The following is a 22557-nucleotide window of genomic DNA, read 5'->3' as shown; positions in this document are numbered from 1 at the left end:
AACGTGATTGCGAACATCCACAGAGGATAGGCACCAAAAGAAGAAGAAGACTTTCCGGGGCTATATTTTTTTTCGATCTTCATCGGAAAGGTCTTTATATTGAATATCTTTACATTTCTGTGAACAAGGAGATAACATTGGATGTTTCTTTGTATCTCGCATAAATTTATCTTCGTCTGTTAAACTAGGTCTCTTTATTTTTTCATAAATTCATAAATTAAAAATATGAAAATATTATTGGTAGACTAATTATAGCAAGCGACGAATATGGCTCTAACAGACGCACAGTCACCTCTACAGAAAATATACAACAAATAATTAACACGCTAGTATTATTTGCCAAAAGTCGATAAAAACAGTGTAAAAGATTATAGTAATTTTTTATTACATACTTTGGATATACAAATGATTCAATTATTACCGTATTGTGCAATGTAATGGAACGAGCTGCTTTGGGTGCAGCAGTAAAATAAAATAGAGGCAAGTACCAAAAAAAGATATTAGACCGAGATCTAATTAAAGCATACACTGAAAGCTTCCATCCAATTGTAGGTCATTAAAGACGACATAATGCACCGAACATAAGGTATTTACGCAGAGAATTATCAATTATTGTAATGTTTTCAAACGTTTCAGAAAAACTTTCTGGCTATTATGCGATTGAAGAATATTACCATTAAGAATATGCGCATTTTTGTTAATGTCAAAATAGGACAAATGTCTAGAGTATGAAGTTTTCAAAAACTTAGAAAATGAAGCAGACAAGAAAAATAAAGAAATAGCCCCGGAAAGTCTTCTTCTTCTTTTGGTGCCTATCCTCTGTGGATGTTCGCAATCACGTTGGTCCATACAAATGTGTTGACAGCTGCTCTAAATAGATGTATGGTAGTCATTCCTGCCCACTGTCTGATGTTCTTCAACCACGATGTCCATCTGCGCCCTTGAGATCTTTTGCCTTCTGTCTTGCCTTGTAAAATTAGTTGAATTAGTTGATACTTCTCATTGCGCATCACATGCCCTAAGTATGTCACCTGTTTGATTTTCACGATACGCATAATTTCCAGATCTTCATTCATACGTTGGATCACGGTGTTGTTTGTAACATGATGAATATAGGAAATTCTGAGCATGCGGCGGTAGCACCACATTTCAAAGGCTTCTAATCGTTCGGATGTTGCCTCCGTCAAGGTCCAGGCCTCGACTCAATATAAAAGAGTAGAAAATACATAGCATCTCAAGACTCGTGTTCTTATATCAATGTTCAGGTGCATATTACATAAAATCTTCCTGAGGCGATTAAAGACAGCTCTCTCGTCTTTTCTATATGACATCTTATTTCCTGAGAGTGGTCCCATTCCTTATTTAGGCTGCATCCAAGGTATGTAATTTTGTCGATTATTTTCAAGGATTCATTATTAGCTGTAAATTGGTGCTGTATTACGTCGTTTTTACTTACTACAAGAATTTTGGTCTTACAGTTTAATTTTATGCCGTATCTGTCACAGGCTTCTACATCACGGTCTATTAATGTTTGCAGATCCTCCGCATTATCAGCAATCAAACCCGTGTCGTCCGCATATCTTAAATTGTTTTTGATTTCACCATTGATTTTTATACCTTCTCTTAAACCATCATTAGCTTCCATAAACAGCATTTCCGAGTAATCATTGAACAACGTCGGTGCACCGATGAACCCAAACTGAACACTGCTAATATTTTCTTCAAGTTTTCTATATATGCGAGAGTGAATAACAGAAAAAAGGATTTTGAGTACATGGCTCATTATGCTTATAATTCTGTAATCAGTGCATCTGGTGGCATTTGCCTTTTTGGGGAGAGGGATGAATGTGAAAACTAGACAATCTGTAGGAAATTCTGCAGTTTCATAGATTTTGTTCAGTAGACTCGTTAGGAGTTTCAGTTGGTTGTTTTCAAATAGTTTCAATATTTCAGCTTGTATGTTATCAGGTTCAGGTGCTTTGTTGGTTTTTAGTCTTTTTATTGCATATGTTACTTCACTGAGCGTTATTTTTGGCCCTGAACATCCAGAAATACTGACTTCTGTCTCTTGCTCTTCCTTGAGTAATTCTTCCATGTATTGCCTCCATCTCTCAAGTATTCTCTCATTTTCGTAGAGCAGATTGTTGTGCTCGTCTAGTATTAAGTTATGACTTCCGTGATCCGTTTCCTCACGTTAAGTTTTTGATCTTTTTATGTAGGTTAAAAGTGTCATGCTTCTATTTCTATGCATTGATATTGTAGCCATGATTCTTTTGCTTCTTTAATCTTTTTTTAAATGATTTTGTTTATTTCTTTGTACCTTTCCTCATTCTTAGTTCTGTGTTTTCTTCGTTCTTTCATGAGCTCTAATATTTCTTGTCTTATCCATGGCTGTTTCTTTATATTATTTTCTGGTTTAAGTTTATTATCTACCACTGAATTACAGATATTTTTGATTTTATTCCACATATCATCCACACATGTTTTCTTGATAGTGATCTGTGATTACTACGCGGTTTATTTTGTTGTTGATCTCATCTTTGACTTCTTCTCTTGTGGTTTTATCTTTCAACTTCTGGATTTCCGGACGTTTTTGTGCTTTTCTTTTATGGACTTTTTTCATGTGGAGTTTGAAACGTCGTAGTAAAAGACTATGGTCTGATGGTTGGAAAGTTTAGACCATTACAAAAGTCACGTTGATAAACCAAAAAAGACTAACGAATTCTATAAATTCGATGTTGTTATTGCAAAAGCCTCACCAGCACATGTAAATTTTTTCTCAATGGACTTACAAAGCATATTTTGCTTTCCATAATGCTAGGCATTAAATAGACATTTTTTTTTCCAGAATATTAGTATGTTACAACAACACATTTGCTCCTATCTATAAGGAATCTGGGTTAAATATCTACTGCGTAGTTTGGCATGAGGGAATGGCTGGTCGAAAAGCACCCAACATCGTTGATTCTATTTTTACAGTTATAAATAGAGAACGTGATGTTAAAAAATTTATAACTGACCAGGAAATTGTACTGCCCAAAACAAAAATTTGATATTAAAGAATTTGAAGTTAACTAATTACGATTAAAAATAATACAATGTCTTAGTTAATAATTGTGTTTATTATTTTCTAAATCATTACGATCTCGTGTCTCTTTCATTTGATGATTTACATGGTTTATCTGAGTCTACATTTTGATAATTATACCTTTCACAAATAAAATAAAAGGGAACCCAGCAAGGTCTATCGTTCCATTCTAATTTTCCTCCAATATTCCAAACCTGTAAACATTTTTCTCCAGCTGGATCACTAGGTTGACCTGCGGACCATTTTGTGTACTCCACAGTTTTACCGTAAGGAAGCCATATCCATTTACTTTGGTCAATTGCTCTCGTACCTGATGTCCAATATTCAAAACCTTTACCTGAAATATCAAAATAAGCGTTTAACAATCACGCAATGACAAATTAAAAGTTTTGATTCTATTATCTACAAAATAGGGCATTTACTAATTCGGTCTTGCGGTCAGATTTTAATACTCTACAGAAGGTTAGAACAGGTAAATTCGCTCCGGCCATATATTTCTTAGAAAAGATAATTTCTTAGTAGGTACACAATAAATAATAATGAATAGCCAGGATCAGCGTGAATAGAGAATGTTGTCTTCATAAAGCAGGTATTTTGATACATTTTATTAATAAAATTTTTAATAAATATTTCTCTAACTTTTTAGTTACCTAAATATACAACTACTTCTTAGCTAAAATTTTATAACGATATTATCACTAAAGAATTATAATGTTAGAGCTCATATGCCCTTGTTCAATATTTGATTGGGTTTTTCCGTGTCCGAGATTCAAAATGATATATTTTTTAAAAAAGATTGGTAATTATTATTCTACCTGAAATTTTATGATAAGAAATAGGGGTGGTGCGTATCTCAATTATTACTTTAGTTACGGGTTTAAATCTCTTTAGTCCATCATGGAGAAAATTTAAATAAGTGAAATGTTAAGCGAAAAGGGTAACTAATTGACTAATTGCTTCGAGTTCCTCTAATGTGTAACAAATGTTGCTTGTAGGCACAATATCTGAACTGCAAACTCTTTCTCCTCCATTTTACAATATCGCTGTTATGTCGCTCGTGTTTTGTGTCGGTGAGAACAAGAAATCTAAAATCATCATTGGTAAGTAATTACTTTGGTTCTCAACATTTTCGTATTATTATCTATAAAATCGTTTTTCACAAATTTCACTGAATATATTTGAGAAGTAACATACATTGACTATGATTTGACGTGATTTATTCGTATCCATGTTAACGCATGTGTATCATACGGCTCTCGGAATGACAGGTTGACGCTTGGGGCTTGTCGACTAAGCCATACCGGGGTCTATTGACTTAGTCGACAAACCCCATCACGTACTTAAATTTCAAAATTTGTGAACTAAGTTAATAGGTTAATAGTGATATCGTATATTTCTCTAAACGTAAATCTATCTCAAGCGTTAATCGTCTTTATTTTGCAATCGTGTGAATTTGCAAGCATCGAATATTTGAAACGTTGACGAGACGGATATCATAACTGTTTAGAAGCTGGATAGAATAGTGGCACGACGTGGCTTCAAGCAAATAGACATACTTACGTCCGCAGGAAGAGAAACCCTTGTAACACTCACGGTTGCAGTTTCAGCAAGTGGTACTACTTTCCTCCGTTATTTATTTCCCGAAAGTAAACCAGAGGGACCACTTTAATACAGATGCACCTGTCAGACACAGTTGAAAATCCATCAGGATGGATGAAAGAACAACATTTTATGAAATTTGTCAAGCATTTTTTGTTTCACACAAGATGTTCTAACGTTTGCCCTATCCTTTGGCTGCTCGAAAACCTTGAATCTCATCTTTCTGTCGAGGCGTTAGATATTTGTAAGAAAAACGAAGTAACGGTTTTATCTTTTCCTCCGCACTGCTTGCATAAATTGCAGCCTTTAGATAGGAGTGTGTACGAACTCCTAAAAAAATACTACAATTATCAGAAAGAAAATTTTTTATAAAAACATAGTCCGGTACAAAAATTTGTTACATTTTCTTGTGTATCCAACTTAACATTTTAGAGTAAATTGAAAGCAATTTATGTTGACGGAACTTTCAAATACTGCACAAAATTTTTTATTCAACTATTTACACTTCAAGGACTCGAAAATGGGCACTATGTGCCGTTGGCCTTCTTTTTAATTTCAAATAAGTTAGCAAATTGATATGTTAACCTAAATTTTAGTCCCAACATTGTGTATGCCGATATCGAAAAAGCGATCCATGTAGCTGTAAGCGAAGTGTTTCTATCTGCGAAAATAAAGAGATGTGTGATTGGTCAATCATAGTGGAGAAAAATTTAAAAAGTTGGACTGGCTACTGAGTATTGAAAGGACAATGACGTAGGGCAATACCTTAGATATATGTTTGGTCTACCTTTCCTAGATCTATTCGACGTAGGTGACTGTTTTGCTTTAGACTTTAGTGAGATATTATCAGCACAACACCAAGCCACACAACAATTTGCTGACTACTTGGTGGAGGGTGAACGATATTTCTGAAGAGACAGATTTCCTCCTAAGATGTGGACGGTAAACATTTCATCACTTGAGTGTACAACCAACGCCTGTGAAAGTTTCTCTTTTAAATTTATTTCGTTATTTTACAATCCGCGCCAAAAGATATTCAAATTGATACTTATATAAAAACACGAAGTACCGAAAAGTATTTCAACAGCGTCAAAAAGTTGTTGATCACAAAATAGTGTAATTAAAGCAAAATAAACTTAGTAGATTTGATTTTGTCAAATGTATTTCATTTAGATTTATAGCAAAATAAATGCCTTGTTTTAATTTAAGTATATTTGTTTAATTTTGTAAAGGTAGAGAATATCCCGGATGTTTTTACACTTGACACAAATTATTTTAGTAATTGTTGAAAACAGAATTATGAAAATGCAATTGAACCGTTAATACTTCAAATTCTGGAGGACAATCCAGATGAATTCGGCAACTTGGAAATAACGTTTCAACAAGATGGTGCTGTTGCACACCATTATCGTGCAATAAGACGTTACCTAAATGAGGAATATTGTGGTAGATAGATTGGACGACGTGGTACGATAAAATGGCCAGCGCGGTTACCGGACCTTACACCATTAGATTTTTTTCTGTGAGGATACTTGAAATCTAAAGTTTACGCTACAGCATCCGACAATATTGACATTTTGAAATAACAAATTGTTAAAGAATGTAGGGTAATTTCCCCCGACACGTTTAAACAAGTACGGCAAGAGTTTAGAAATAGGATGCATTACTGTCAGGAACTAGATAGAGCACATTTTGAACATTAATTTAATGAGAAGCTACAATTTTAGTATTTATTTAATTTATTCATCAAAATGAGCTTAAACTCAAACAAAATTATTATGACGGAATAGGTATTTTCAATACCTTTCAAACGAGGTATCACTTGCCATGATGTCCCATTTAAAATTATCTGTCACAGTGGCGCTGTAACGTCATCTGTCACTATTACGTCACCTGTTCTATTTAGTTGAGAAGCCTAAGTCTGTTTATCACCTCCCTCCAAATTTCGCTATTATAACAATAACCGTTCAAAAGGTACGAGGGGGGGAACCGACTTTTGACTATCATTATATAATTAAAAGGGTTTTTTGACCTCGGGAACGAAATAGTGTGTTCCGACAAAATAATATCAAACATGTACCTACCGATAAGCAAAAGAATTTCAAATGTCAGGAATGCATGCACTACTAGCGATGGTAAATTCCTGAATAATGTAATTAGACAACCTACAGTTTAATATAAATGTGTTTTCAACGATCAGACGGGAATGTTATTACTTACTATCTTTTTTATCATTTATTCAAATATTTAAATTGTTTTATTTACTCCTTTTATATTGTATGTGTTTCAGATTTATGTTTATCTATCAGAAGATTTCAAAAACGCTACTAGTACAGTGTAGGAAAATGATTATAGTTTTTTTTAGTTGTACGATTAGTCCAAAGGTCAAGTTTTTTATTATAGTTTTTATTTTATCTTGAACTTGGAAGATGTTGTTATTGCTTCCTTGTACACTTAAGTTCAGCTCGTTAAGGGCACTGAAGATATCAGCCTAATATGCCACCATTGTAAGTCATTCAAAGTTATTGAAATTATCAGCATGTTTATTTCCACTGAACGCATATGTCTTCACATATTATACCGAAAATTGGGGAATTTATAGGCCTGGCTTCAATGAAATTCACGAACTTCATTATCTCGCCTAACACTTTTTTTAATTTGTCACGCATATTTTCAGTAGCTAATGCTTCTCTATAAATGCAACAATGATGCCAGATCATAAATGAATTCATTTTCTTCACGCGCATCTGAAGTCCTGTTCGTGTACAATACTGTACTGTACTGGTTCGTGTACTGGTTAATACCAGTCATAGCCTGAGCACCATCCGCAATAACTGCCACGCATTTATCCCACGGTATTTTATGAGTGGACATAAAGTGGTTTAATATTTCAAATATTGCTTCAGTAGTATGCGAAGGCAGAGACCTACCTACAGAACAGAAAATTCTCAATAATGCCGTCGTTGTACTCATAACGAACAAATGCAAGCAAATTTTCGTCGTTGCTAATATTTGTGCTCTCATCTAATTGTAAAGTACTTAAGAGCAATTACTCTTTAACATTTCCTGACATATCAACAATTCTAGTCTTCACTGTACTGTTGGATAACCATATAACGTTAAATTCTTTTGAAGCTTTTCTCTCAACATAGCGGAAAGGATGATAATAAAGGACGACAACTAATAAAGAGATTTGGTACGACGCCAATTCAGTATTTTCGTTATTGGCCCCAGTAGCAGTCTTAATTATTGTTTTTTTGCTTCGTTCTAATTCTGAGGCCTTTATTTTGAAAAATGATTAAGATTTCCCACGAAAGTCTTGATGTTTTGTTTCTAAATGACGTCGAAGTTCGACAAAACTTCGTAGTATATGACGCACTATTTATCACCGTTTAAACTAATAGATGTAGAACTAAAAGCTAAGTATTCGTCACAAAATTTACGATGTTTATTAAACTTTGAAGTCGACGGTCCTTCATTTGTCTAAAGCGGAACCATTTGGTTTTAACCAGCGTTTCATTGTTACAATCACATTAAAAACGTAATATCTATAAAGTTACCTACACTGTAAAGCAATACAGAACAAAAAAATGCGAATACGCGTAATTAAATTTTAACACACGAATAAACAATCAGCCCTAGTGTAAGTCAGGGGCAAATGTGCATGGACACAGGCGGTGTGGCAGGGGAAAGGTTAATAGCTAATAGCGGCACTTGTTTTAATCACTTTACTCGGTCATCTCGGTCGTCATCTCTCGGTCAGTCTCGGTTACGATTACGAGACTTACATTTATTTATTAATTCAAATGTCGATAGATAAAACTACGGACCCCCTAATACATTCGTGCAGACTACAGGTTAAAAAACACCGCTTTAGGCTATTTAATTATGTTAATGGAAGTTGTAAGGGTTAAGGGTCAAATTAAAATACACTTACCAGCATCTCTTATGTAGTTGAAAATTATTTCATTTTCTTCATCACAAGTAATGGTAAGCAATTGCATATGCATTTGGTGGCAAAAACTTAGAGCTTCATACCAAGGGAGCTAAAACAAAAATTAAACGTTTTCATTTTAATGAAATTAATCTTAAATTTACTTTGCACAAAAATAAAGAAAAAAGAAAGATATTCAATTTTCTGTTGTAGCTATTCTGTTCTATTTTGCTCTTCAGAGAGTACCTATACGCAACACAGAAATTTTTATATTGTTTTTTAGTCCTAAGTATTTAAGTTATTTTCATTAAAAACCAATGAAAAAAGAATTTTGAGAATAATCTAGTTGTGTATTCATTGTTTGTATTACTTTTTTTATATTTATAACTTGCTTCAACCACAAAGGGTTATTAGCATTGAACTATATTTACATAAAATATGAAAGAGAAACAAAAGTTAATATCAAATTTGGTTACTCAGTCCTATGGCACGTAAAAAATTGAGAATTTTAGTAGTATTATTTTCACTTAAATATTTAAAATGGAAATAGGTAACTGTTGTTGTTGTCGTTCTAGTACATAGAGAGGACAGTCTATTAATATATTTATGTAGCAATCTTAGTTGACTATCACACATACGTCACTTCGAAGTTCGTCTTCGTCTTTTCTCTTAGCAGAGTTTCCACGGCAGCACACTTTGATAGTTTTTAATCTAGAGTCTAAATTATTTAAATTTATTTGCCATTTTGTCATGATTTTGTTCTTAAAATATTGCTTTAAATTAGTATGAACACAGGTGGTTATGATGACTATTAACAGATTCTCACTTGCATTTTTTGCTAATATGTCAGCTTTACCACTTCCACTTATCTCGCAATGTGAACGTACCCATAGGAACTGAACTTATCTTTGATTTTGTTGGCATGTTAAGAGTTCCTCCTTAATTAAAAACAGGACGGGATGTTTGGGGTACAATTGTTTTAGGGCTGTTACTTACTTACACTTAGACTATAATCGCTAATGATAAGGGAGTATTTGATGTCATGTATTTTCAAAAACGTTAATGCCTGGAGGATAGAAAAGTGTTCAGCGAAGAATTTAGAGGTTTGTGGAGAGAGGTGTTAGGAATTGTTATAGTTCTCTATTGTGAAAGCCGCTCCTACTCCGTTTGCCGATCTGGATTCGTCGGTCAAAATAAGGATGTAATCAATAAAACCATTTAATATCCCTAGTACTTTTGTTTGAAAATTTTGGATGTGTCACATTTCTTGATTACAGGAGCAATGGTCCATTATTTAAAGAACATTCAAGTACCTGAAAAGCGTCGCCTATCCAATAGCTTTTATTTCCCCAATGCCTGAGTGGAATAACTAAGGATCTAGAATTTCTAAAAATGTTTTCCCATTGTGATACTGTAAAAAAAATAAAATGGTTAATAGATATGTGCTGTTAAATCTAAATAAATAGATACATACTTATATTATTTCATTATTATAATAATTAAATCAAAAATATAAAATGACAATTTTTCAACAGAAAAAAAAAATAAGAGAAGGCTTGCGAAGACTTTCAAAAGAAACAGAACTGAATATTACAATAAAGATACAAAACATTGCAATCCCTTAGCCACGTGATGAATGGAATAAAATACCACTTTATGCAGAATATCATAAAGGGAAATAATTTAGGAGAGTGTAGTATTGGAAGGAGGTGAATGTCATGACTCCGTAATCTCAGGGAATAATGTAATTGCTCCTTTAACCAGTTTTTTATAATAAAAAGAAACATAGTTCAAATAATCAGGATGATGGCTACGAAAATAGATGGCGCCTTAAAAAGAAAGGCTAGTCTGGCTATATTATTTTAGTCGAATCGGAAGGCTGCATGACAGGGGTGTCCAAGCCTGAATACGTAGTAGAATAAACAGGATATTAAAAGACAGCATTAACAATACTTAAGGTACTATTCCGAAAATACTGACGGCAGACAGCAACTGCAGACGGCAATTTGAAGTTGCCGTCGGGCAAAGTTGCTGTCCTATTGGTTCCAAACATTTTCTTTGAGATGTGAATTTTTAGAATTCGCATTTTTGCAATCGAATAAACAGGGATATTTAGACATTTGATCAATAAAATAATCACTTTCTTCTTTTGTCAATACTTCGTGCCGTCTACCATGACAGCAGTTGCAGTCAGATGTCGGAATCAGTCTCATACAAATTAATTCTGCAAATTTCTGCGGCGGCAACTGCAACTGCCGCATGCAGTCGTTGTCAGAATCGAACCTTTAGATCGGATTTAGGAGTGGCTGAGGTACGACAGTAGTCCTGCTAAGTATCCATATAGGGGAGACTGTTGTACCTAGACCATGGTGTACCTTAAACCATGTCTTATATCTAGACAATGCTGCTACCTAACGGGCTTTCCGCAAATCTCGTCCATTACACAACTGTAATCAGTCGTTATAACGAATTCGAACGATATTCAGTGTGTATTAGCATGTTAACGGTTAAAAAGTGTTTTATACGCCTAAAGTAAATTTTCAAGAGGAGAGTTGATTTTGAATTATAGGATTTTCTCTACCTTAATACTTAAATGCCACGCTATTTGACGATTAGAATGCGTAATTGATTTTGAGAATTCGTTAATTCGTTAAATGCTTTGATCTTGGCAGCCAAATTTGGCTGAAACAAGACTATGATGTGCCTTGAAGCTAACGCTCATCGTGTACCTTGAGCCGATGGCTCATGATACACGATTTTGCAACATTTTATGTTTTATTTATTATAATTTGTATAAGTAAGTAAAGAAGGAGTAAAAGGGAAGGCAGTGGACAAACTGTCGTTGAAACAAGCCCTTAAGGGCGTAAATGTCGATGATCCTGAGAAAAGAATGAATTATCGTGAAGTAGCAAAGGTATGTAATATTAGTAGGTCTGCGTTAAGCAGACACTCAAAGAATTTTAAAAACAATATTGTCAACCTCTATTTGACAAATTATGCTATAAAACAAGTATATACCAAGGAAGAAGATTTAAACCTTGTTACTTATATAACAAATACTGCAAAAATGTAGTATCGATTAAAAAAATGCGTGAGAATGTTATATTTCAAATATGCAAAAGCTAATGAGAAGAAAATACCCGACACTTGGAATGAGGAAGAGACTGCAGGAGAAGAATGGATGAGATGCTCAATAAAAAGGCACGCACAAGAACTATTAATCCGCAAGCCAGGGGCTATGAGCTTAACTCGCGTGACCAGTTTCAACAGAACGAATATTGAGTAATTTAAAAGAGTTACACAAAAAATATGGTCCAATTCCACCAGATATAATTTGGAATCTTGATGAAACAGGCTTAAGCACATTTCAAGGAAAATCCAGAATAAATGCGTTTAAGGATGTTAAACAAATAGGAAGTGCTACATCAGCAGAACGAGGAGGCTTAGTCACGGTTAAATGCATTAAATGCAATTGGTTATTTATTATCTTCCATAATGACGTTTCCACGGTTTCGTTTTAAAGAAAGAATGCTGTTTGGTGGACCGGTAGGATGCATTTGCACAGCCATTCAATCGGGTTGGTCCAACGGAGAGTCTTTCTTGAAGTTTTTGGATCATGTTATGCTTTTTTTATTTATCAGATCATTATGATGGATCTTGAGAAACATGGGGAGACGATAGTTATAATAGGAGTATATGCTCCTAGTGACGATTCTGATACAAAAGTTAAGGATGAATTCTATGACAAATTGCTTGACGTGTTGACCCATGTAAACCGATCCAAAGAAATATGCCTATTAGGAGATTTCAATGCTCGGGTAGGCAAAAAATTACAAGACAATGTGGTAGGAAGATATGGTGAAGACAAAATAAACAACAACGGAGAGCGACTCATTGATCTTTGTGAAACATTACAGCTTAAAATAATGAATGGATTTTATCAGCACAAAGATATACATAAATTTACCTGGGAACAACCAAAGAAAAAGTTAAAATCTATAATCGACTATCTCATCCAACCAGAAAACAAAAGGCTCCAAACAAATGACGTAAGGGTGTATCGTGGTGTCGAATGCGGATCTGACCACTATATGGTGGTCGCAAAAATAACCATACACTACAGGAAAGTAAACAAGAACAAAATTGAACAGGAGAAGGTAGCAGCTTCCACAAAGATAAGATATAATATTGATAGCCTCAAAGAAGAATCAGTACAATTCCTCTACAAACTTAGACTAGCCTCAAAACTAACTCACTTAACTCGAAGAGAAACAGCCGAAAAAGAATATCAAGATATAAAAAATTGCATTCATCAGGCGGCCAAAGAGGCATTGGGGTACAAAGAAGCTGACAAAAGAAAAAATCCTGAGTGGTGGAACGAAGAAGTAGGAAAATTAATTAAAGACAAAAAAAAAGCTTATCAAACATGGCTATCCACGAAAGACTCAGAAGACCGCAGAATTTACAGCAGACTCAACAGGGAAGCAAAGAAGGAAGTCACTAAAAGAAAAAACGAAATGTGGGAAGAGAAATGCGAAGAGATGGACCGATGCTTAGGAGGAACCAAAGTGACACAAGCTTGGAAATTCATAAAAAGTATTAGAAAAGAAAGAAAAGATGAGGGAAATATAAACCTGATTCAAAATAAAAAGTGGGAAAAATATTACGAAACGCTATTAACAGAAAGTAGGCACGAATTTATGGAAAGACCTGACCATATCTCAATGACAGAAAACTCAGAGGTGCATAAGATAAACAAAGAAGAACTGAAAAAAGAATTGAAACAAATGAAAAATGGAAAAGCACCCGGGCCTGGAGACATTCCCATCGAGTTGGTGAAACATGGACCGGATGCTCTTTTGGAAAGCATAGTGAATATTTTTAATAAATGCTTAATTGAAGGCCAAACGATTCCAGACGATTGGAATTTGGCCCACATTAGCCCCATTTATAAAAAGGGAGACAGAAAAGAATGCGGAAATTATAGAGGCATTAGCGTAACTAGCTCGCTGGGAAGGTTATATGGTCGTATATTGAAAAGAAGAATAGAAGAGGAGTATAAAGAAATTGAAGAACAAAGCAGCTTCAGAGCAGGAAGATCGTGCGTGGACAACACATTTACCCTTCAACAAGTAATTGAAAAACGAACAGCTCGAAACCTCCCTACGCATCTGGTATTTATAGATCTGGAGAAGGCGTATGATACAGTTCCTTTAAAACTCTTATTTAGTGTCTTGACGAAAACGGACCTTAGTAAAACATATCTAAAAGCAATACTGAACATCTATAAATGTCCTCAAAGCACTGTAAAAACAGGAAATACTTTCTCAAGGGTATTTACAGTAACGAAAGGCTTGAGACAAGGATGTTGTCTTTCCCCCACCCTATTCAAAATATATATCCAAGAAGCACTGCACCAGTGGAGACAAAAATGTGCGGGAATGGGGTTGAAGCTTAACAACCATTATCTGACAACGCTGTTCTTTGCAGATGATCAAGTACTAATTGCAAGCTGTGAAGAAGATGCAGATTATATGCTTAGAAAGCTCAAAGATGAATACGAAAAATGGGGGATGAGTATGAATATGTCTAAAACAGAATATATGCGAATAGGCAATGAAGACGAAGACCCGGATTTGGAAATTAGACAAATGAAAAGGTGCTACGAATACAAATATTTGGGAAGTATTATCTGCAGTAAAGGAACAACGGAACGAGATATAGACTATAGAGTGCAACAAGGCAGGAAGAGTGTTCAAATTCTGAATTCGATACTTTGGTCCAACAAAGCTACTATGAGAACTAAAATGACTATCTACAAAGTAATTGTAGAGGCCATTCTTACATATGGAGCAGAATGTTGGCAAATGACAGTAAAAGGAAAGAAAAAAGTTGACACGGTTGAAATGGACTACCTAAGAAGAGCTTGCCGTATATCAAGAGTAGAACGTATACCTAATTCTGAAATTAGAAGAAAAACAGATAGAGTACATACAACTTCTGAAAGAATAGAAACTAGACAGTTAATATGGTATGGACACGTACAGAGGATGGACGACAACAGATGGCCAAAAAGAGCTATGGAATACAATCCAAGTAATAGAAGGAAACGAGGAAGACCAGCCAAGTCTTGGATACAAGGTGTTATGGAAACCATGAAAGATAGAGCCATTGATGAAGACACCTGGAGAAAAAGAAAAAGATGGCGATCGAAATGCGGGAAGCGGCAGAAGCTGTAGGATCCCCGCTTATATATATATATATATATATATATATATATATATATATATATATATATATATATATATGTTTTTTTTCCTCATGATTTACTATGGAATCACTAACAGGAGAATTTTCCTGTCATCATGGCATGTGGTTGTCTTTTCAAAGGCGAATCACATGCTTTTATTTATTCTGAAGGATATTCTTAAGTTAAAGTTGATTTCATGTAATCAAATAAACTATCTCATCCCAGGAATGCAACTCAGAAATATTGGCAATATCGTTTTAAATTTGTCTACTTTAAAATGTATAATATATGTCTGAATTGTCAATATAAATGAGTCAGATAAAATTAAATTAGAAGAATTTTTCACCAAGTAACAAAAAACAAAATTTTATTTAAATTGCGTTAGGCTTTCACGGCCATCGTCTAACTTATTAAACTGTTTATTCGGGCTGTTGGGCCGTTGTCTTCTGTTGAGATTTGTTCTCGACGTTTCGCCAACACTAGGGGTTGGCATCTTCTGGAGATGTTGATGCTTCGCTTGTAAGCAGAAACTGACGACGCGTTGTACTACGGAGGCAATATTTATAATTCCCACTCGCCTCCCCTCCACTGGTTTCGGCTTGAGGGGGCGTGTCGTTGTTTATAGTAGCTTTTCTATCTCCGTGTTTGGCGGGAAGGGCGTTTGTGGATTTTAATACTGGTATCCATGTTTTGTTGATTTTTAGTCCTTCTTCTATCCTATTGAAATTGTTTGGGTGCTTGTATATTTCCACCGCTTCCCGATATAACCGTGGGTAGTACTGTGAAGTTTTGTCCAGCATCTGTGTTTCTTCAAATAGTATTCGATGTTCTCCGCTTCCCAAAGCGTGTTCGGCAACGGCAGATTTGTCGATATGTCCTAAACGACAATGGCTTTTATGTTCATTTATCCTGGTGTTGGTGTGTCTTTTTGTGGTTCCCACATATACCATTCCACATGTGCATGGTATTCGGTATACTCCGGCCGTTGCTAATGGGTCGCGTTTGTCTTTTACCGATCTTAAACAATCCTTGATCTTCTTTGTAGGTCTGAAGATGGTCTTTATGTTGGCTTTCTTGAGTATTCGCCCAATTCTGTCCGTTACCCCCGATATATAGGGCAAGAACGCTTTCCCTTTACATTCTGTTTCTTCGTCCCTTCTTCTAGATACGTTGTTCATCGCCTTGTGTATTTCTCTTCTGGTGTACCCATTAGAGGTGAGCGCTTTTTCAATATAAAGAAGTTCACTTTGGAGATGTTGTGGTTCACAAATTCTCTTCGCCCTCTCTGCCAAAGTTTTGATGACACCTTGTTTTTGGCTAGGATGATGATTTGAGTTCCTGTTTAGGTATCTGTCTGTGTGTGTAGGTTTTCGATACACTTTATGTCCTAAGTGACCTTCCTTTCGATTTACTAATACATCCAGGAACGCTAGTTGTTGAGCTTTTTCTGTTTCCATCGTAAATTGAATATTTGGATGTAGTGTATTTATATAAGCCAGGAAATCGTTTAGTTTTTCTGCTCCGTGACCCCAAATCACAAAGGTGTCATCAACGTATCTGAACCATACCCTAGGCTTGTATGCTGAGTCCATTATCTTCTTCTCTAAATGCTCCATGAAAAGGTTGGCTACGACCGGGCTTAGTGGGCTTCCCATTGCTACTCCATCCATCTGTTCATAAATTTGGTCTTCCCATGAAAAGTATGTGGTAGTTAGGCAAATACGGTATAATTCCACCATATCCTTGGAAACTAGTCCCTCAATTAAATTCAGAACGTCTTCTAGGGGGACTCTTGTAAATAGGGAAACCACATCAAAACTAACAAGAATGTCAGATTCCTGCAAAGTTATTCCTTTGATCTTCTCAATAAAATGGGCGGAGTCTTTTACAAAGGCATCGTTTTTTCCTATATGTGGTTGTAAAATATCGGCCAGATGTTTTGCAAGGCTGTAAGACGGAGATCCTATGGAGCTCACAATAGGGCGGAGAGGTACATCGTCTTTGTGTATTTTCGGCAAGCCATACAAGCGTGGTGGGACTGCTTCGCTGTTGCATATTCTTGGCTTTATCTCCTCTGGTATGGACGAAGATTTAATAAGTCTGTTGATTTTCCGTAGGGTGACTGCTGTGGGATCTTTTTTAAGTTTCTTATAAACCGCAGGATCTAGAAGATTTTGTATTTTCGTTTTGTAGTCGGCTGTCTTCATTACGATCGTGGCGTTTCCCTTGTCTGCTGGTAAAATTACAACATCTTTGTCTGCGTTTAACGATTTTATGGCACGTATTTCTTGGTGGCTCAAATTATTTTTCGGTGTCTTAGCTTTATGCAAAATTCTTGCTGATTCTGTCCTTATTTCTTCAGCTGCTTCGATTGGTAAGTTGCGGATCGCAGACTCTATATTAGCGATGATGTCTTCTTTGGGTATAACTTTAGGCACAATCGCAAAATTTCCCCCTTTGGCTAACAATGATGTCGAAACGTCGAGAACAAATCTCAACAGAAGACAACGGCCCAACAGCCCGAATAAACAGTTTAATAAGTTAGACGATGGCCGTGAAAGCCTAACGCAATTTATCAGTCGCCTCTACGGGGAGGAGGTAACTACATACTACAGAAGACTAGATTGTCTACGGAAGAAGAAAGCTCAACTTCTTGCGTCGTTAGCTTTTCTATCACGATGTCGAGACAACGGGGTACTACCGAACTTCTTACGAACGAATCGATCCATCAGAACAAGTCAAGCCAATAGAATATATACACGCATGGAAAAAGCACTATTACGAGAACGAATACATGACACCAGACGAAATTTGGCGAAGGTTGACAAGGAGCTTCTAGATTTGTTTTACGTTTTGAGCAGCAGGTTGAAATATGAAGATTGGAATAAAATTGAATCCATTTGTTACAGAAAAATGGAAAATGAACTAGAAAGGAACACTGAACGCCAGAAAAACAAATACGAACGCTTAACCAAACATAAGGAGGTAGAATCAAAACAAAACACAGAAAGAACAGTGGTCAATCTTTCAGATAAAGTTTTAACTTCAGCTGAAACATCATTGTTAGCCAAAGGGGGAAATTTTGCGATTGTGCCTAAAGTTATACCCAAAGAAGACATCATCGCTAATATAGAGTCTGCGATCCGCAACTTACCAATCGAAGCAGCTGAAGAAATAAGGACCGAATCAGCAAGAATTTTGCATAAAGCTAAGACACCGAAAAATAATTTGAGCCACCAAGAAATACGTGCCATAAAATCGTTAAACGCAGACAAAGATGTTGTAATTTTACCAGCAGACAAGGGAAACGCCACGATCGTAATGAAGACAGCCGACTACAAAACGAAAATACAAAATCTTCTAGATCCTGCGGTTTATAAGAAACTTAAAAAAGATCCCACAGCAGTCACCCTACGGAAAATCAACAGACTTATTAAATCTTCGTCCATACCAGAGGAGATAAAGCCAAGAATATGCAACAGCGAAGCAGTCCCACCACGCTTGTATGGCTTGCCGAAAATACACAAAGACGATGTACCTCTCCGCCCTATTGTGAGCTCCATAGGATCTCCGTCTTACAGCCTTGCAAAACATCTGGCCGATATTTTACAACCACATATAGGAAAAAACGATGCCTTTGTAAAAGACTCCGCCCATTTTATTGAGAAGATCAAAGGAATAACTTTGCAGGAATCTGACATTCTTGTTAGTTTTGATGTGGTTTCCCTATTTACAAGAGTCCCCCTAGAAGACGTTCTGAATTTAATTGAGGGACTAGTTTCCAAGGATATGGTGGAATTATACCGTATTTGCCTAACTACCACATACTTTTCATGGGAAGACCAAATTTATGAACAGATGGATGGAGTAGCAATGGGAAGCCCACTAAGCCCGGTCGTAGCCAACCTTTTCATGGAGCATTTAGAGAAGAAGATAATGGACTCAGCATACAAGCCTAGGGTATGGTTCAGATACGTTGATGACACCTTTGTGATTTGGGGTCACGGAGCAGAAAAACTAAACGATTTCCTGGCTTATATAAATACACTACATCCAAATATTCAATTTACGATGGAAACAGAAAAAGCTCAACAACTAGCGTTCCTGGATGTATTAGTAAATCGAAAGGAAGGTCACTTAGGACATAAAGTGTATCGAAAACCTACACACACAGACAGATACCTAAACAGGAACTCAAATCATCATCCTAGCCAAAAACAAGGTGTCATCAAAACTTTGGCAGAGAGGGCGAAGAGAATTTGTGAACCACAACATCTCCAAAGTGAACTTCTTTATATTGAAAAAAGCGCTCACCTCTAATGGGTACACCAGAAGAGAAATACACAAGGCGATGAACAACGTATCTAGAAGAAGGGACGAAGAAACAGAATGTAAAGGGAAAGCGTTCTTGCCCTATATATCGGGGGTAACGGACAGAATTGGGCGAATACTCAAGAAAGCCAACATAAAGACCATCTTCAGACCTACAAAGAAGATCAAGGATTGTTTAAGATCGGTAAAAGACAAACGCGACCCATTAGCAACGGCCGGAGTATACCGAATACCATGCACATGTGGAATGGTATATGTGGGAACCACAAAAAGACACACCAACACCAGGATAAATGAACATAAAAGCCATTGTCGTTTAGGACATATCGACAAATCTGCCGTTGCCGAACACGCTTTGGGAAGCGGAGAACATCGAATACTATTTGAAGAAACACAGATGCTGGACAAAACTTCACAGTACTACCCACGGTTATATCGGGAAGCGGTGGAAATATACAAGCACCCAAACAATTTCAATAGGATAGAAGAAGGACTAAAAATCAACAAAACATGGATACCAGTATTAAAATCCACAAACGCCCTTCCCGCCAAACACGGAGATAGAAAAGCTACTATAAACAACGACACGCCCCCTCAAGCCGAAACCAGTGGAGGGGAGGCGAGTGGGAATTATAAATATTGCCTCCGTAGTACAACGCGTCGTCAGTTTCTGCTTACAAGCGAAGCATCAACATCTCCAGAAGATGCCAACCCCTAGTGTTGGCGAAACGTCGAGAACAAATCTCAACAGAAGACAACGGCCCAACAGCCCGAATAAACAGTTTAATAAGTTAAAATTTTATTTAATTTATTAATGTTTGTATTTTGATAAAGATTTCTGAAGTGAAAATTGAAACGTTAATAAACTTATTTGAAAATTTAATTGTGGCTTAGTCCCATTAAAATAATAATTGCTTTAAGATGTCATAAGATGTTATGAATGCCGTCATAAGTTTAAAAGACGAGTTTTTACTATTATTACTTGATAATCATAAGACACATCTCACTCCAACCATTCTTGATAAAGCATCTGATCGAGGTATTGTCATTGTGGCTTTCCCTACTTATATATCACACAGGCTACAACCTTTGGACCTATTAGTCTATGGTCAGTTGAAGACATATTACAATCAAGCTGTTGAAGGGTGACTTTTGAGCAACAAAGGAAAAACTTTTGATATTTACAGTGTAGCTGAAGTTTTCGGTACTGCTTACACAAAAGCTTTCACTTCAAACAACATCTTATCTGGCTTCCTTAAGTCAGGAATTTTTCGTTTCAATATGAGAATTTTCACTGATGATAATTATTTATGTTCTTACGTGAGTGATAGGCCCTCAGACGCTTTTAGCCCTGTCATTTCTATTTCGTTAGATCCTGATCCTTCAACTTCCTCAGAAGATATGACTTCATTACAACCTCTACCTTTAACTTCTTCAGAGCTTGCGTCATGTTCTTTAATTCCTGAGACATCAACAGTTCTTGAACGTAATACGTCCTCAGCTTCAAAACCTTTTGCAATACCAATGGCTAACAAGAAAAAATGAAAACATTCCAAAGCCCCAAAGAAATATAACTATATAACTTTAGTACAAATAAGTATTCCTAACCTATAAAAAGTATAATTATCTAAAGACCGAGGAGCGTAAGAGAAAGAGGTAAGGTAGAAAACCGGGAAGAACCATAATTGCTACTAAAACACCAAAGAAGAATGCAATCAAAGAACAAAAATTAAAGAAAGAAAAGTCAAAGAAGGATATAAATCAATCAAGGAGTTACTCTACTGAGAAAAGAGAGCATAGCCAGAAAACAAAACGAAAAAGAAACAAAAAAAGTAAAATGGTTTATAGAAGCGTCCAGTGACTCATCTGATTCTGAAAAGTGATCCTTGGTATCAACAGATAATGATTACAGTATTGGCGAAGAAAAAAAATGCTTATATCGTTGTTCTTTAAAATTTAGTGAAAAGATCGGTAAATAGTGGTGCGCAAGTGCACTTGTTGTGGTCGTTGGGTACATTTTTTATGTGCGGGTGTAGCAGAAAAAGAATGGAAATGCTACATCTGTGATATTTGTATCAATCGGTAAAATGAAAAACCTTTATGTTAATAAAAGTTTGTAATAAAAACATGCTTTAAATAATTAAAATATTCTTGAAACTGCGTGCATTTTTTATAAGTCACCTTTGTTTTGTACTGGGCTCAAGATAGAAGATGCCTGTCCCAAGGTACATAAGCATCGTGTGACAAGGTATCACATAGCAAAATGGTAGAAATATTGAAATTGGCTGAATTGAACAATAAATTCTCAACTCCTTCTTCAACTTATATTCATAGAAAAGATTCAACATAAAAGTGTCTGTCAATCTTCATTTAATTCAACTTTGATCTGTAAGTTAAGTTAGAGTAACAACTCTTTTTTATTAAACTTTAACATTGCTTGTCGCTTCATAATTTTTCACCAAAACCATGAAAACGAATTTATATAAGTCTGAGTGCGCCAATGCTCATAAAGGTAGCTGGCAATTTAATTGCCTAAAGCTACCAACAGATAAAAAACAAGCAATATTCAAACTTTGTTATTGTCGTCAATAAAAAAGTAAAAATATAAAAATTGTTTGAGCATGTAAATTTTAAAAGATTCATAATATTCCGGTTTATTAGAAAATGCAATTACACATTTTAAAGATTAATCTATTAATCAAGATATAAAAATTTAGATGCAGTAGAATCTGCAGTCCAACAGCGTTAATAAAACATATATTTTGCTAAAATAGAATGAATCAGCAAACATGCTACAACAGTAAAAGAAATATCGTATTCGTAATAAAACTGGCTTTACATTAAGCAAAACAGAGAAACCGATGAATGGAAGAAAGTGCAGTAGTAGTAGACTGGACTTCAAAATTTTAGCAAGGTCAATAAGCAATTTTAGTCATAGATAAAATTATCTCCAAAGAATCACAGAAGTAGTAAGATTTAAAAAAGACAACAATAATGGTGCAGATATTCACAATCACGACATACAAGATACCACTTAATTTTCTCAAAAAAAAAAATGTAGAATACTTACCATCGTTCAAAAAAGTGGCGCTTAAAATAGCGCTGCCAACAATGGTCAATAGCAGCACCGAATAAAAACGAAACATGACCATGTTTACTAAAGAACTACACCGATCTATTAGCATTTAAGTGTATTTATACATAATAGCATTCACGCATTTAGTGATTGTCAGGAAAATAGAAAATATTTTCGGAGAAGAATTTATTTATCAGTATTAAAAGAATTTCTAAATATAAATCTTCATAACAGAAAATAAATATAGAAAGTATTTCGCAATGTTTATATATATTTAC

At 35.5% G+C, this 22557-nt stretch overlaps 1 protein-coding gene across 1 annotated transcript; it reads right to left on the bottom strand.

The window, feature by feature from the left end:
- Nucleotides 1-3103: 3103 nt before the first annotated feature.
- Nucleotides 3104-22425, bottom strand: LOC140442622 (perlucin-like). The gene is made up of 4 exons (XM_072533628.1): nt 22274-22425; nt 9935-10032; nt 8625-8733; nt 3104-3425 (listed from the first exon to the last, which is right to left on the bottom strand). Exons 1-4 carry the CDS (start codon nt 22386-22388, stop codon nt 3139-3141), a joined length of 609 nt encoding a protein of 202 aa, XP_072389729.1. The 5' UTR covers nt 22389-22425; the 3' UTR covers nt 3104-3138.
- Between the last annotated feature and the right edge of the window lie 132 nt (nt 22426-22557).

Source organism: Diabrotica undecimpunctata, chromosome 6, assembly GCF_040954645.1.
Source record: "Diabrotica undecimpunctata isolate CICGRU chromosome 6, icDiaUnde3, whole genome shotgun sequence".
In the NCBI taxonomy this organism is placed as follows: Eukaryota; Metazoa; Arthropoda; class Insecta; order Coleoptera; family Chrysomelidae; genus Diabrotica; species Diabrotica undecimpunctata.
This window is presented reverse-complemented; position numbering and strand designations above follow the sequence as displayed.

What these genes read in the sequence shown, in the direction of transcription:
- LOC140442622 (XM_072533628.1), bottom strand. Translation starts at nt 22,388, where the DNA reads ATGCTAATAGATCGGTGTAGTTCTTTAGTAAACATGGTCATGTTTCGT. An exon ending in CGCCACTTTTTTGAACGATG is followed by an intron (nt 10,033 to 22,273) that starts GTAAGTATTCTA and finishes TTTTTTTTACAG; the next exon opens with TATCACAATGGGAAAACATT. An exon ending in GGATAGGCGACGCTTTTCAG is followed by an intron (nt 8,734 to 9,934) that starts GTACTTGAATGT and finishes TTTTTGTTTTAG; the next exon opens with CTCCCTTGGTATGAAGCTCT.